Raw genomic sequence first — 15,376 nt, 5'->3', positions numbered from 1 at the left:
ACCAGCCTTCGCCTAACGACCTGTTCCCACTGCAAAATTCGCCTCGGACCAACAGATCCGTCACCTCTCTCACGCTACTGGTCGCGCAATTGCGAGGCGTGAACTCTGTTTTGTGGGTGATCCCTGCCTTTCGAGAAACTACCGTTCAGGAACCCCGAGTCGCTCCAACCCGTCAGGGGTCTGGCGAGATAATAAAACGTTCTGTCACATACCCCTGCCTGGCACAGACTCAATCGGGACCGGGGGATCGCGTTGCACTGGTGCGAGGGCGCAAATAGTCCAAGACATGGCGAAGAGTCATTGCTCGGAAATGTCAGTGCAATAATTTGTACTAGCTTCACACTGATCTGTCCCAATTCTAGTTCAATGTCCTTTTAGCAGCTATTTGATATCCGGCAGCGAGTTCTCGTGCTCGACCAGATCTCGTAGTGGCGCGCCGGCCTCTCCGTCAAACTTGGCCGCATCGACGGCGCCCAACGGACGACGGCTTCGTCCCGCGCCGTATCCATAGTACCTGTCCAGCGCGGCCTTGAGGCCCGCGACGCCCAGCTGCACGAGCGCCCAGTCGCCGCGACTGAACCGCGTCTGCAGTGCCTGCGCCTCCTGGAGCCTGCCCTCGTCGTAGAGCTGCAGCATCAGCGTGTGCAGCTTGGGCACGAGGTTGGCCGCCGCCGCGATGACGCCGTGCGAGCCGCCCACGAGCCCGTGCAGCATAAAATCCGTCTTGCCCGCAAACGCCGCAAAGTCGCGGCCGATGCGCGCGTCGTGCGCCACCCGCTGCAGCTTCCCCATGTTGCCGCACGTCAGCTTGCAGCCGACAATGTTGCTGTTGCTGGCCGCCAGGCTGATGATCAGGTCCGAGTCGAGATCGATGCCGCCCGTCACCCCGGGGAAGTTGTAGAGCAGAATCGGGATGGGGGATGCCGTGGCCACGTCGTCAAAGTACTTGTAAATGACGGGTTTTTGCATCGCAGGGACTATCGGGCGTTAGTAACTGCAACATTTCATATTCATCGGACCAACGTACGCCAGTAGCTCGGGCTGAGGACGAGCGCGTAATCTGCGCCCGCCTCGTGAGCCTCCTTGCATAGCTGGATTGATTCGCGCGTGGACTGCGCACCACCGCCCGCAATGATCGTGGCGTCCGGCTTGCCGTGCTCATCAAGGATGGCGCGCGCCAGCTTCAACACTAGGATGCGCTCCTCGTGCGACATGTGCATCGCCTCGCCGTTGGAGCCCTGGATGACCAGGCCGTCGACGCCCGCCTTGGCGATGCGCGTAATGTGCGCGCGGATGGCCTCGAAATCGAGCGTCTCATCCTCGTGGAAAAAGGCGACGCAGGGCACGTAGATGCCGCGGGGCGGGCAGTGAGGCGCCATTTTGTGGAATGGAAATGTCGGTTTCGTATCGGCGTGTCGCTCGTGCCGCAGAGTTCCCGAGGGGAGGAGGCAGATGTCTAGTTTATAGCAGAGTCTGTCGGGGCCGCCGTCATTCAATCGCCCCGCGGTGGGAATATCTCTGACATCTCAAAATGTCGGAATCAGCCATTCACATCGCGGATTAGCGGGCGGGGGCGCGGTCCCGGAACGGCGCCCGGAGGACCCTCCCGACTGCCGATGACGGAGCGCGACGCGATTAGCCATGATGTAGTCATGGAACGATGCAAATCGCCGAGAAATGAACAAATATACTCTCCGATGCCATTTGGATAGCCAGTCCAAGTGCTTTGAAAGCATCTTCCATCACCTTTTTTGGCTCTCGCGCAGCTACTCTACGCTCTGTTTTCCAGCCTACCCTGAACCATCATATCGCAACCGAGGGGCGCCGGCCCGGTAGCGCACAGTTCGAAGTTTGATTGATTTCCATGGCCAGGAAAGCTCTAAGAAGTCGATTGATGATGTGTTGCCATATGTATTAGTACCTACCTGTGTTGTGTCTGCCTTGGACACTGGTGAAAGAACGTCTTTCTGAACCTTCGGGTTATTCGAGAAGAGGAATCGATAATGAGTTGATGATTCTTACCAAGGAAGTGCGCCCTGTAAGTTTCTTCCTCGATATTTCGGCTGTCGCATTCTAGTTCTGCGTGTCGATGTAGCGGACAGACGTGGAAAGTGCCTGATGAGTCAAAGATGCGTTGGCCATGTCGCATTTGCCACCAATAATGCGACGTCGTTTCGAAGCCAAGAAATTTGTTATAGGACGAGTTGAACTTTGGCCCGTAATTATTAAAACACAATTGTCCAGAATACACCAAACAGCCAAAGTTAATGCATGTGTGCCACTGAGCAGCACCACCTTTCCTGGGGATACCCAATTCGTGGACACGGCGGTTTTGCCGGCTGCAACTGACCATGAGCTCCGTCCGCTCGGTCGCATATCATCCTTAACCTCCAATTTACCGGAACCGAAAGAGTCCGCTAGCCGCTCAGTAACAGGCGGGCATATATACCTTTCCATAAGCTCTCCTTCGGGCGAAACTGACGTCCATCTCTGCCTGTAGGATAGTAGACTCGGGTACCGTGGCAGTTGAGTATTGAGTTGTGGCTTTCTGTATCTGTACAGAAGAGGAACAAAGGGCCTGGCTGGCGCTTTTCGTCTTATTCCCGGTGTCTAAGAATACGCATGTGATGGACCGCGCTGGCACCATCGTGGACATGTAAATGGCCCTGGGACTTTTGAGCGACCGCCAAGTCTGCGATGGAGTGTGACGAAACCAGTGAGACGATTTTTCTTGGCCGTGAACAGTTTCATCTCCAGAAAAATTACGGAAAATTGGTGACCAAATGTCCGAAAATTTGTGTGACTGGCGCCGGGAACTTGTACGTTGAAGGGCGCTGCATTAATCCAAGATCAACGGTTTATTCGAACGCTTTTCCTCCGGGGCAATATTTAATTCTTCCCCAGACGCTCTCTCGATCCACTGAAGCGAGTCACAAGGTGCTGAAGACCCGCGCGCCTGCATTCGGAATTCGCATGATCCTCGTGGAGGGTGGAGAAGTTGCCATGCCATGCCAAGAGATACAAAAGGTCCCTGATGGCAGGACAGTTTGGAAAATCCCTAAACAAGGCATAGTAAATGACAAGGCGATATGGCCTCCAACGTCCCCTCAACCCCCAATGCCGCGTCTTCTATGTACGCGTGCTGTGCTTTGGCCGAAGCTCCTCCTGCTGGCCGCTTGACTCTACTGCCGCAACTAACACGAGGCGGCGATCAGCCCCCACGGGTAGGATATAATTGAAGTTCCGTTATTCCCATTACATAAACCAACTATATAGCATGGTCGTATGGTAGCAAGGCTCCCACACAGTAATCCGTTCTTCGGCAGCGCTCGCGGACAGGATGGAGGGGTCTCTGGTTTTTCGTTGATACCCAATAACATCACCTCCTTGTCCTTCTCTGCAACGTCGATTTATGGGCATTTTACCACAAGTTCCCGCGCTGGGTTGTATCCTTGATGCAGGTTATGGCGACGAGATAAATAAGGTGATGCTGCCCAGCGCCCGTCCCTGCTGGGGCCCCCATCTCCCTGGTGTGCAAACACTGAACAAACCTGGCGCACAATACGCGGCGCTGTTGTTGTCCTTGTTCTTGGCTCGGCCACCTTCTCTGCTCCCTCAACAATCCAACATGGACCGCGACGCAGCAGTCTCGGGCCAAAAGCCAGTCGTCGCCGACTTGCACAACGAGCCTGCGGTTGTACACGAAGCCGAGCAGCGACACATTGTGGGCGCCCAGCCGGGCACCGACGACACACGCGATGCCAAGATCCTATCCGACACATACGCCGATGAGAAGCACCGAGGAACACGTGGTGTCTCACACGGCCCGGACGACGACGAGACCTCCGATGGTGAAGCGCTGCCCGCTGATCTTTTCGTGTCATTCCCGCCTCTAAAGGGCGTCGAGCCTGAGAAGAACCCCCTTACGGTACGAGCTGTGCTCATTGGCATCATCCTCGGATCTCTCTGTAATGCCTCCAACGTCTATCTCGGTACGTCTTTCCCCATACCCCCCTAGCGCACTCAAGCCACGAACAAGACGTCCGCGACAGGTCTCAAGACGGGCTTCACCTTTCCCGCCACCATGTTTGGCGCCATTTTCGGATACGGCATCGTGACTATCCTCACCAAGGCGTTTCCTCGCGTCCCTTTCCTCGGGGGCCGCTTCGGCCCCCAGGAGAACTCCATCGTGCAGGCCGCCGCCACCGGCGCCGGCGGGATGAGCGGCCTCTTCGTGGCGGGCCTGCCGGCCATGTACCGCCTCAGCCTGCTCTCCGACGAGCCCAAGGCGGACTTCACCCGGATCCTGACGCTGACGATTGTGTGCGCCCTGTTTGGGCTCTTCGCCGCCGTGCCCCTCCGCAAGTTCTTCATCATCAACGTCTCGCGCGAGCTGAACCTCGTGTTTCCCTCGCCGACGGCCACCGCCGTCGCCATCCGGTCGATGCACTCGGTCTCATCGGGCGCTGCGGACGCCATGAGGAAAGTCAAGGCCCTCTTCTACGCCTTTGCCGGCGCCTTTGCGCACATTATTCTCTCGCAGTACGCAGACGGCATCCTCCACAACTGGCACATCTTCTCGTGGTTCTACATCTGGAGCGGCTACAGCAACTGGGCGCAGAACATTGACAACTGGGGCTGGTATATCCAGCTGACGCCTGCGTTTTTCGGATCTGGCATTCTTGTTGGCATGAACACGGCGCTTTCCTGGTGGGGAGGTACTGTTGTTGCTTGGGGCCTGATTGGGCCTTTGCTTGTTCACTATGGCGAGTGCGAAGGGACCCGTCCGTACCTCGATGCCAAGGATCCAGTCATTGCTGAGAGATGGGGTGTCGTTGCTGGCTTTAGCAAGATGACTGGCATCGGCGAGCCTGGATGGAAGGCTTCTCCCCGTTACTGGATGCTGTGGCCTGGTGTCATGGTGCTCCTGGTGTACTCGCTGATTGAGTTCTTCATCCACATCCGCGTCCTCTGGGATGGACTTTTATTTGCTTTCCGTGAGATGTCGGTCACGATTGCTGGTGTGCTCAAGAAGCGCGGAAAGCGCAGCTCATTTTATGAAAAGCAGGCTGCAAAAGTCAATGACGATAATTGCCTGACCAAGGACTTTGCCACTCCTGAGCAGCAAGTTCCCGTTTACGTTTGGCTCCCTGGTACTATCAGCATGATGGTTGTCGCTTGTTTTGTCTGTCACTTCCAGTTCCAGATGAACGCTGGTTATGCCATTGTCGCCTGCCTCCTCGGTATCATCTTCGCCTTTATGAGTATCTATGGAGGTGCCGTGACCGATGTGGCACCCTTGACCGCTTCCTCCAAGGCCTCACAGCTCGTGTTTGGTGGCATCACCAAGGGTAGTGAGCAGACGCATGCTCAACGCATCAATTTGATTGCCGGAAATATTGCCACCGGAACGGCCGACGTCGCCACGGCACTGGTCAGCGATTTCCGTGTCGGGTTTCTGCTGCAGACGCCTCCCCACCTTCAGTTCTACGCCCAGGGCCTCGGTGCCATTGTTTCCATCTTTCTGGCACCGGGAATTTTTGTTCTGTTCATGGCTGCTTATCCCTGCGTCTGGCGACCCGACCTTCAAGATGGCGAGTGCCCCTTTGCCGCACCCTCGGTTGCCGCCTGGGTAGCTGTTGCCCAGGCCGTCACTGAGCCTCACGTGCCCATCCCTCTGAAGTCCGGCATCTTCGCCATTGTTCTGGGAGTGTTTGCCGCATGTCAGGCTCTCTTCAAGAACTTTTACTTGGTGGGCTCTCGTGCCAAGTATCGCTCATACCTGCCCAACTGGATGGCCGTCGGTGTCGCCTGGGTTCTGGGTCCCGATTCTGGCTATGCCAACGCGGTCGTGTTCGGCTCCATCACGGCTTGGTGGTGGAGGAAGTTTTTCCGTAACAACTTTGAGGCCTATGGATTTGCGATTGCCGCAGGTCTCATTGCCGGCGAAGGTCTTGCAGGTGTCATCAATGCTGCGCTTACTCTTGGTGGTGTTTCTGGCGAGGCCAAGGGGTCACCTATCGCCCTCCCTGGAGCCAAGTGGTGACTGGGCATTTCTGGAGAGGAAAAAGACAACTATGAGAAAAGAAGAGAAGTAGTAGCAATAGTGGTGCGGTTTTATGATGTGCATGTTGTTGTTTGTGTGGGCGCTGGCCTGCATGCGGGCGCAAGTGATTGAGCAAAATGAATATATTCTTCAGCTACAGGCTTCTTCAACTACATACCTTTTTAGTGGTGAATGTATTTGTAAGTTCTTCGTACGTTGAGGCTAAGCTTTCAGGAATCGACGCTTGGCTTGATGTGGGAGCATTTGTGAGACTGACAAAGCGATTATGAAGACAGCCTGGCAGTGCACTATAATGCACCAAGTAGGAAAATGCCGATGTTAGTGGGGTGGCGAGATGCGAATCACTGGCTCATGGCATTATACTATCATGACAGAGCCGCCAAGAAGCACGGTGAGACAGCAGAATTGGGCAGTAAGGCTGTAGACAACCCGGCGACAACTGGATGAAAACAGTTCGGCTGGTTTCAGACTGGCAGCCTCATAATCACTTGTCATCAGCCCATCACGATAACCCCGCCGCCGCAGTTGGGCTAGCCAACTCGATACTAGCCAACTCGATGGCAAAGCCAGCCAACTTGCTGGCAGAGCTGTGACGCCATTGGTGGGGCAGACAATCTTGAACTTCGGCAGCTATGATACTGTGACTTTTGGCTCCCCGTAACTTCTGCAGGGTGAAGAATTACCGGGCTGGCTGAAAACGAGGCTTTTTATGGAAGCGGTTAACCGTAGTTTCCAATCCCGTTCATCCCCCCAATGAGCGTTCGAGAAGCCATTGGCGGCCCCAGAGCGTGCCACCCGAGCTGTCCGGCCTTGGCCAAGTTGTTTATAAGGAAGCTGTAGTTCCCCTCCCCTTGTACCCCTCTGAACATTTCCATCCTCTCTCAATTGACTATCCATTCTTCCCTACAACAAGATACCCTTTCCGATCCAACAACGAACCCCCAACATGCCTCTCGCAGCTCCCAAAGCCACCAAGGTCCTCGACCTCCTCAGCCTCAAGGGCAAGACGGTCATTGTCACCGGTGCCTCGGGCGCCAAGGGCATCGGCATCGAGGCGGCCCGCGGGTGCGCCGAGATGGGCGCCGACCTGGCCATTACGTACTCGTCGCGTCCCGACGGGGCCAACAAGAACGCCGAGGAGCTGAGCAAGACGTACGGCGTCAAGGTCAAGGCGTACAAGCTCAACGTGGTCAAGTACGCCGACGTCGAGGCCTTTGTCAACCAGGTCGTCTCCGACTTTGGCAAGATTGACGGCTTCGTTGCCAAGTACGTCCCCTCCCCCCGATCAATTCCCACAACCCCCAGAAACAAAAGTACGACTAACACTGCTTCCCCCAGCTCTGGCATGACGGCCGACTCGGGCGTCCTCGACGGAACCGCCGAGGCCTGGGACAAGGTGCTCCAGGTCGACCTCACCGGCACCGCCTACTGCGCCAAGGCGGTCGGCGCCGTCTTCAAGAAGCAGGGACACGGCTCGCTCGTCATCACGGCCTCGATGTCGGGCCACATTGCCAACTACCCGCAGGAGCAGACGTCGTACAACGTGGCCAAGGCCGGCTGCATCCACCTCGCGCGCTCGCTCGCCAACGAGTGGCGTGACTTTGCCCGCGTCAACTCCATCAGCCCCGGCTACATCAACACGGGCCTGTCCGACTTCATCGACCAGAAGACGCAGGATCTCTGGAACAGCATGATTCCCGTCGGCCGCCCTGCCGAGTCGTCGGAGCTCAAGGCCGCCTACGTCTACTTCATCTCGGACGCGAGCTCGTACACGACCGGATCGGACCTGGTTATTGATGGTGGATACACGACCCGATAGAGGATTTATTTTGAAACCTCATAGAGGATTTATTCTGGCAAATTTCAGAGCAGAAGGATTGGTGTTGAGTATATCGTGTGCTATCCGTGGTCGCTGGACAGGCGACTGGGTGGACGAGTGGTCCAAGCTACGCAAGACAGTCAAGACAGCCATACACATGAATAGAATAGAAAATTTCCGGGCGAATTTGTTGCAATTTTGTAAACTCACTCATAGCCAAATAATTGGTGATGTGTTTTTGATGTGTTTTATAAGTGCGTGGCTATCTAGGATGGCTACGCATTTCCAGCGAGGACCACTAACAGCTACATTGAGCTGATTTGCAGTCAAGAGAGGGTAGAAATAGTGAAAGCAAGACATATATAAAATGAAAGTAATTGAAGAGAATATATAAGAAGCACTTCCAAAATTTTATTTTTTTTGCTTCCATGACAGCCGCGCAAAATCGAATTATTATCAACCACTTCCCACTACCCCAAGCAACACCCCGCCCAGCACATCTCTCTCCACTGCATGGCCAGGTATGGCTCAACCAAACACAGACAACAAAACCTCAAAACCAGAGCCCCTGCGCGAGCTCTGCATCCCCAACATGGTGCGCACTCCCAATCCAAAGAATGCAATGACATGACCACGTCCCATCCTGCAAAAGCGCTTCGCCCCCCGCGTCTAACACAAGCTGCAGAACAAAGACTCGAGCTTCACGTACGTGCACATGCACCGCGCGGCCGACGCCGACCTGTTTGAGGACTTTTGCCGCGACAAGCTGCCCGACGACGAGATATACGTGCCGCCGCAGCACCAGCCCGTCAACCCCGAGGACGAGGACGACGTGGTGCCCGACCAGCACGCCGCGTTTGGCATCCAGCGCGCGACGCAGCGCGTCCGCGAGCCGGCGTGGAAGGACCTCGGCCTGGCCGCGCTCATGGACAAGGGGCCCGACGCAAAGGGGAGGAAGAATAGCGGCAAGGGCGCTGTTGGTGTGCGGAACTTGCCGCGGTGATTTGGCGCCGCGGTGCTTCAGGATGCAAGATGTGCTGGCCGGGTCCAGGAGGGTTCAGGCAGCATGTCCATGGATTGCGAGCGGCACCGCAGTACGTTTTACGACTTGCAAAGATGCAAAAGTAAATTATAGAATGATTCATGACTTAAGAAAATACCCCAATAATCCGACATGCTTAAAGCAGCCTATAAATGGTGACCGCCAACTCCCAACTCCAAGCGCACCCAAAATCAAAAACCCCGTGCCATGTCCCGTGTTCATTTTCCACCGTCCGAACCTCGTCGTCATCAGTTCTTGCCCAAAAACGCCTCGCGCTCCACCACCTCTGGCGCAAACTTGACCAGAAACACCGTCTTGCCGGGCCACATGTCGCCCTCGGCGACGGTGTGCGCCGTGACCTTTGCAGAAAAGTCTGCGCCGTCGCAGACGCCCTCGATGACGCCGGCGGCAAACGCGGCGCAGTTGAGCTGGCTCATCTCGCGCGGCACCGAAATGTACTGGTTGACGAGCGGCTCGTTGTCGATAATCATGTACTCCTCGGGCGTGTCCGGGTTGTTGCTCTTCTCGAGGCGGTCGGCCTGGCGCCCAAAGAGGTGCGTCCACGCGTTTTGCTTAATCAGGTGCAGCAGCGCAATGATGTTGAGCGGCCGCAGCTGCGTGCGCGCGGGCTCGCGGTACAGCAGCAGGTCGAGGAGCTTGAGGCCGATGGCGTGGCCTTGGAGGTTCAGCCTGGAGGGGGGGAGAAGCAAGACGTTAGGGCCCCTTGTCCGATGAAAGACGCCAGCGTGGCTGCAGAGTTGACCGGTGCTCTTACCGTTGCTCCAGCTCTTGGATCCCCTTGACGCGGCGCTGCGCATACGTCACCATCTCGCCAAATAGGTACGCGAAGCTCGCCTGGCTCATCTCGCCCGCCTTGGAGCGGTTCAGCGGCCGGTGGTAGATGGTCTTGCCATTGCTGGGCAGCCGCAGACCGGATTCCTTGGTGACGGCTTGTGCGCCTGGTTGTGTGCTCGCCATGATGTGCGTCGTTTCGTGGTTCGGGTTGGGGGGAGAGACGGCGATGTTGGGTGCAGACAGCAGAGCAACCCTTTGTCCGAGTGGCAAGGAGCGTTTGCCCCACCATTCACGTCGAAGCTTGGATAAGGTAGGAGCAGTGACAGCAGAGACGGAGAGTTGATTTTTTTTCTTTTTTTTTCTTCTTTTCTTTTAGTTGAGCTAATGTAATCAACTAATGGACAAAAATTACAAAAACAAAAATTACGGATGTATGCTAAAGGGCCCCGAAAAGGTTCCGAGGGGGCCTGGTTTTACTGCCTAGGTAGGTACCTAGGTACCCCAGTGTGCCAATGCATTGGAAAACAGACGAACTCTTGCCAAATCAAAGTAGTTGCCACATCTAGGCAATCCTAACCTCATTTTCAGACCAAAGCTTATTGCACCGTCACCACCTTGGACTTTGTCTCCTTTTGCTTCAGCGACGCCTCGACCCAGGCCTGCACCTCCTCGAGCGCCTTGCGCGGGCTCTTCTTCCGCTTGAGCAGGAAGCCCTGCACCTCTGCGGGCGAGAACTTGCCCTGCGGGATGCAGCTGGCAAACTGTGTCGCAAAGGCCCTCATCTCGTCGGCCTCGACGTCGACCTCGTACGCGAGGGCGGCCTGCTGTTGCAGCAGCCAGTCGCTCTTGCCGGCGGCCGGCTGCTGCTTCTTCGTCTGGGCGGCAGCAGCAGGTCCCGCCGCCTTGGTGGCCGCGCCCGGCGGCTCGTACATGCGCTGGAAGAGCTCGGCCACCTGGAACGGGGTGGCGTGGGCGAAGCCGACCTGGACGTCGACGCGGCCGGGCCGCACGAGGGCCTCGTCGAGCGACTCGGGCTTGTTGGTCGTCATGATGAGCACGCGGCCCTCGTGCGAGGCGACGCCGTCAATGGCGTTGAGCAGCCCGGACAGCGAGATGCCCTTTTTGGAGCTGCGCTTCTCGCTGCGGCCGGCACCGCCGGCACCACGGCGACGGCGCTTCTTCTTTTTCGACTTGACGTCTTCTTCGCTCGAGGAGGAGTCGCTGTCGCTGTCGCTGGACGAGGAGTCGGCGTCCTTGGCTTCCTTCTTCTTCTCCTTGGTCTTTTCCTTGTCCGTCTTGTCCTCGTCCTTGTCTTGGGCGCCCTCGCGGCGGAGACCCGCGCTGTCAATGTCCTCGAGCAGGATGACGCAGCGCCGGGGCAGCTTGGTGAAGAGCACGGCCAGGTCCTCCTCGGTGATGCTAATGTCCTGCAGACTGATGACGTAAATGTCGATGCCGAAGACGCCCGCGAGTGCAAACGAGAAGCTCGTCTTGCCGGTGCCGGGCGGCCCGTGGAAGAGGTAGCCGCGGCGCAGCGGGATGCCGCGCGACGCGTACCAGCGCGGGGTGGCGGGGTGCAGGTATTCGTTGACGTCGGCCAGGACTTTGTGCATCTCCTTGTTGTCGAGGACCACGGTGCGGATGGGACGGACAGGACGCCGGGCGACTTGCTGCCACATGTTGTAGTCGCGGCGCTGTTCCTTGGAACGGGGCCGGTAGATGGTTGTCTTTTGCGCCATGTCTTGGTAGTAGAGCTTTTTGGCTTCACTCAGCAGCTCCTTGACGGGGGCGGTCGATCTGCCGTAGCATGAAATCTGGACGGATTCGACATCCTTCATAGGGGCGCCCCATCCACGACTGTTGGAGTACGACTCTTTGAACCGGTTCACCTTGAAGTAGGTGCCTTTGTGCCAGATGGTGGTTCTCCCCATGGCGGGAATGTAGCGCGGGGCCGACGTGGCGGCCTGGTTCGAAAAGTTGAGATACTGGTGCTGCGAGGCGCCGCCAGCGCCGCCGTTGGTGAGAAACAGGGCCTTTGTGCTATTGTCGCCGTCTTCGTCTTCGTCGTCGTCGTCGTCCCAGGCGCTCCGGTAGACGGTCTGGGCGGTGAGATGCCTGTTGCTCTTGATGGACTTGTGCTTGGCCAGGAACTTCATGACGTAGTCGTAAATGTGGTCGTCCTCGCTGACGTGCATGGAGCACATGAGGAACTGGTCGACGAGGGTGGCGAGGTAATAGTAGACCTGCTTGAACAGCTTGGACGCGGCCCAGAAGAGTCCGGCGGCGGTCAGCAGCAGGGACGGGTCGATGCCGAACTGCTTCCCGACGAGATTGTAGGCAAACGGGAGCAGCTGGCCCAGCGGCGAGACGGAACCGGCAGTGGTGAAGAGCGTATCCATGATGCCTGGGGGAAAGGTGCCGGCGTAGGTGGTGGTGGTGTTGTTGCTCGCGGCGGCGGTGTCGGTGAGGGTGTGGTTTTGCTGGAAGAGCGGCGAGAAATGCATCGAGAGCGACTCCATCATGGAAGCCATTGTTGGGGAGACGTTGAGGAATGACCCAGCTCACGATGAACGAGATGAGGTACTCGGCAGGCTGCGAAAAGAAAAAGAGAGGAAAAACAGAAGAAAAAAAAAGCTCGAGAAAAACTCGAGTAGAGTATGAGCAGATCCGAACCCTGCCTGCAGTCACTTACACCGGAAAGGTTGATGGATAGGTAGGTACCTAGGTATGCGATGCAAATGCAAACCGTGACTGCAGGACCACCGGAAAAACAAGAGGGCGCCTTTGGAGATTGGGAGAAGAGGGAAACCGGCAGACTTTTAAGATAAAAAAGTAAAAGTAAAAAAAGAATATTTTAAGAATGATTTATAATAATTCAGGAGCTGGTACTTGCTGGCCACACACCTGACCTGACCACAGACGGTGTCGCAACGCCGCTTTCTCGTAAGGCTACTGCCAAGAAACGTCACACGCTAGGCAAACGCCCAACAGCTGGGGAATCGGGTCAAGTGGCTGAAGCGGCGCCTGAGGACGAGTCTGTATGTATTTAAAAATCTGCACAGAGGACAATGTAGGCGTGGTGATATATCCTCCATGATATATATGCTCTCTTCATTCTTATTTTCGCTTCAACTCACATGAGCTTTTTTTCCTGCATCGTCCTCACGAGGCCATGATCGCAAGGCAACCAACCGTTGATGCCAAAAGTCGAAGAACTAGGCAACCAGGCGTCAGCTTTCCACTCACCCCCCCCCCCAAGGCTGCACAAAGGTGGTGACTGGTTACTGGTGACACGCACGCCGGTAAAATGTAAAATGTGCGGCGTGCAAAACGGCATCTTGCAGGATTCGGGGCCCAATCAAATTCAGGCAGGGAAGAAGCAAATCTTGCAGCCAAACTAGTTCTAGGCGATGAAAAACATCTTCACAAGGCGCTACTTTGCCGTGTATGCAATGCGGGCTGCGCGGGCGACGGGATGGATCTTACCCTGGGGCTTTTTTTCTTCTACTCTTTTGTTTTTTTTCTTGCTGATCCCGGAAACGTCTGACCGGTGGTGTAACGATCCCCTCCACGCCACGCAGAAGCGTATTTTCGTTGCGTCTGGTGACGGCAGATTTTTCACGTCTGGAGTCGAAGCGGTGAAAAAAATAAGAAAGAAGAAAATACCCTTGTGCAACGAGAGACAGTTCAATTCCAACGGTTGCTGAGACACGGCGGAGCCAGTTGTCTCTTCACCAGGTGTAAGCTAACCTGGAATACACTAGGGGTCCTTCAAGTGTACCAGTGCGCCGGGATATTTTTGTACGGCTCCCCGAGCCGATTTCCTAGGTATAGTTCTGGGGGTTAAGAGAAACCTTTCCTTCCATCGCTCTCTCGTAAAAAAAAAAAAAAAAAAAAAAGAATGAAGCATCCCCGGCCCGGTGACAACACCACCCGTTGGTCCCCGAGTCAGCATCCGCTACCTGTTACCAGCGTTGTACACATTCTCTTTGTACCACAACGTTTCCCGTTTCCCAAAAAGTCCAATGTCAGTTATTAGCGGCGTCCACCAAGGTGCGGGCCGTCTCATGGTCAACATTTGCCTTTTTTGGCTGCCTTGAGCTAACGATTTTTAGCTGTCCTTTGTGACTTGTGACTCAGGCCGCTCACCTTATCGTGAAGATGCCGCCTACGTGGCGCGGCTGCTGGCTTGCCTCCACACACACCATGACTGGGCGGTGGCAGTGAAAGGCTTCAGAAAGGCTTCACTGTATCTCAATCTTCAAAGTGGATTTAGTCAACGAACAAAGAAAAAAAATAGAACGCCAATCTCTAGCGGCTGATATACTGAATCACGTCTGGGGCTCAACAACACTTTGACTAGCTACTCGACACCTTACAACCAGCGTCTGGCTGAGAATGGACAAGTATTTGACATTTCCGGGTCAGAACGGGAAGCGACAGTAGCGCATTACTGGAAATGCGACAAGGGGACCTCGAGTGACCAGACTTTGCAAACACAGCCGGCCAAGGTCTGGCACTTCTGCGACCGCCCATTCCGTTGGGCTCGAATGCTATGGCAGTAGATGTAGTATATATCCCAAGTCAAAAGGCGATATATGTGTCTCTCAGTGCTGGAGAAGCAGGAGGAAAACCGAATTTCAGTAGAATCCGGCCGGTGTCGGCCTGCCAGTTCCACGACATGATCGAGTTCCTGTGTGACGCCGCATGGGGGGTTGTGCCGCATCAAGTGACCGTCATGAAGCTTGTTCAGGTGGTTGGTTCCTACTGACGAGCATAAGCGCTGGCTGAGCAGTCCCATTGGCGGCCGGGTCTCGCGCGTCTGCGGGCTTCTTTTAGCTCCCCGTAGTCGAGCTACATGATCTTATACGAAGCCGCCCGCTTCATGTGCAACCTGCAACGGCTGGTCGTTTGCTTCATTATGGTCGCGGGTGGTACATGATGGTACCAGCATAGATGCATGCAAAACATTCTTCGCATGTTGTGAGTGTATATGCAGCGACGATGAAACCAATAACAGAGACTCGCACAACAAAAGCAAACGATACTGTGACCTGGACAGCTGGAATCACGAAAGACGCATAAACAAGACATACCAAGCAAGTAGAATTCATGTCAAATATATATATTCTGCAGCCTTTGATCGCGCCTTGCTCATGACGTCGCCGGCGCGCGCACCATGGGCACGAATATCTTGCTCGTGCGCACCTCGTCTGCCTGCTGCACGTAGCCGGCGCGCTTGTACAAGCCCACCGCATCATCGTCGGCATCAAGGTACAGCGGCAACCTCATCTCATCCGCCACAGCATTGGCAAAGAGCAATAGCGTCATGCCGTGGCCGCGACGCCGCGCTGTTGCGTGCGTCATGAGGACTTCCAAGTCTAACGCCGGTACATCCGTTAGTCAATTCTAAGAAGAAGATAAAAGAAGAAGATAAAAGAAAAAGAAAAAGACACGTGATCAAAGCGCGTCCTAGTAAAGAGAGAGAACGAGAGAGAGGGAGAGAGAAAGAGAGAGAGGGAGAGAGAAAGAGAGAGAGGGAGAGAGAAGAGAGAGAGGAGAGAGAAGAGAGAGGGAGAGAGAAGAGAGAGAGGAGAGAGAAGAGAGAGAGGAGAGAGAAGAGAGAGAGGAGAGAGAAGAGAGAGAGGAGAGA

The 15,376-nt window shown here is 55.6% G+C and overlaps 6 protein-coding genes across 6 annotated transcripts; 3 read left to right on the top strand and 3 right to left on the bottom strand.

Moving 5' to 3' along the window:
* Window positions 1-381: 381 nt before the first annotated feature.
* On the bottom strand, window positions 382-1,643 carry CCM_07861 (dihydrodipicolinate synthase, putative; the record flags this gene model as incomplete). Its single annotated transcript, XM_006673001.1, has 3 exons — window positions 382-977; window positions 1,028-1,518; window positions 1,603-1,643. 3 exons carry the CDS (start codon window positions 1,641-1,643, stop codon window positions 382-384), a joined length of 1,128 nt encoding a protein of 375 aa, XP_006673064.1.
* A 1,140-nt stretch (window positions 1,644-2,783) lies between these two features.
* Window positions 2,784-6,046, top strand: CCM_07860 (oligopeptide transporter; the record flags this gene model as incomplete). The annotated part of the gene is made up of 4 exons (XM_006673000.1): window positions 2,784-2,819; window positions 2,905-3,133; window positions 3,462-3,992; window positions 4,053-6,046. 4 exons carry the CDS (start codon window positions 2,784-2,786, stop codon window positions 6,044-6,046), a joined length of 2,790 nt encoding a protein of 929 aa, XP_006673063.1.
* Window positions 6,047-7,013: 967 nt separating this feature from the next.
* On the top strand, window positions 7,014-7,886 carry CCM_07859 (L-xylulose reductase; the record flags this gene model as incomplete). Its single annotated transcript, XM_006672999.1, has 2 exons — window positions 7,014-7,333; window positions 7,406-7,886. The coding sequence occupies 2 exons, from the start codon at window positions 7,014-7,016 to the stop codon at window positions 7,884-7,886; spliced, it is 801 nt and encodes a 266-aa protein (XP_006673062.1).
* A 523-nt stretch (window positions 7,887-8,409) lies between these two features.
* On the top strand, window positions 8,410-8,889 carry CCM_07858 (Apc13 domain protein; the record flags this gene model as incomplete). Its single annotated transcript, XM_006672998.1, has 2 exons — window positions 8,410-8,481; window positions 8,572-8,889. The coding sequence occupies 2 exons, from the start codon at window positions 8,410-8,412 to the stop codon at window positions 8,887-8,889; spliced, it is 390 nt and encodes a 129-aa protein (XP_006673061.1).
* A 287-nt stretch (window positions 8,890-9,176) lies between these two features.
* CCM_07857 (BET3 family protein) lies at window positions 9,177-9,906 on the bottom strand (the record flags this gene model as incomplete). Its single annotated transcript, XM_006672997.1, has 2 exons — window positions 9,177-9,618; window positions 9,704-9,906. 2 exons carry the CDS (start codon window positions 9,904-9,906, stop codon window positions 9,177-9,179), a joined length of 645 nt encoding a protein of 214 aa, XP_006673060.1.
* A 413-nt stretch (window positions 9,907-10,319) lies between these two features.
* Window positions 10,320-12,254, bottom strand: CCM_07856 (mitochondrial chaperone bcs1; the record flags this gene model as incomplete). The annotated part of the gene is made up of 1 exon (XM_006672996.1): window positions 10,320-12,254. The coding sequence occupies one exon, from the start codon at window positions 12,252-12,254 to the stop codon at window positions 10,320-10,322; it is 1,935 nt and encodes a 644-aa protein (XP_006673059.1).
* Between the last annotated feature and the right edge of the window lie 3,122 nt (window positions 12,255-15,376).

Source organism: Cordyceps militaris (assembly GCF_000225605.1).
Source record: "Cordyceps militaris CM01 unplaced genomic scaffold CCM_S00006, whole genome shotgun sequence".
Classification (NCBI taxonomy): Eukaryota; Fungi; Ascomycota; class Sordariomycetes; order Hypocreales; family Cordycipitaceae; genus Cordyceps; species Cordyceps militaris.
Note: the sequence above shows the minus strand (reverse complement) of the source record. Positions and strands in the feature narration are given on the sequence as shown.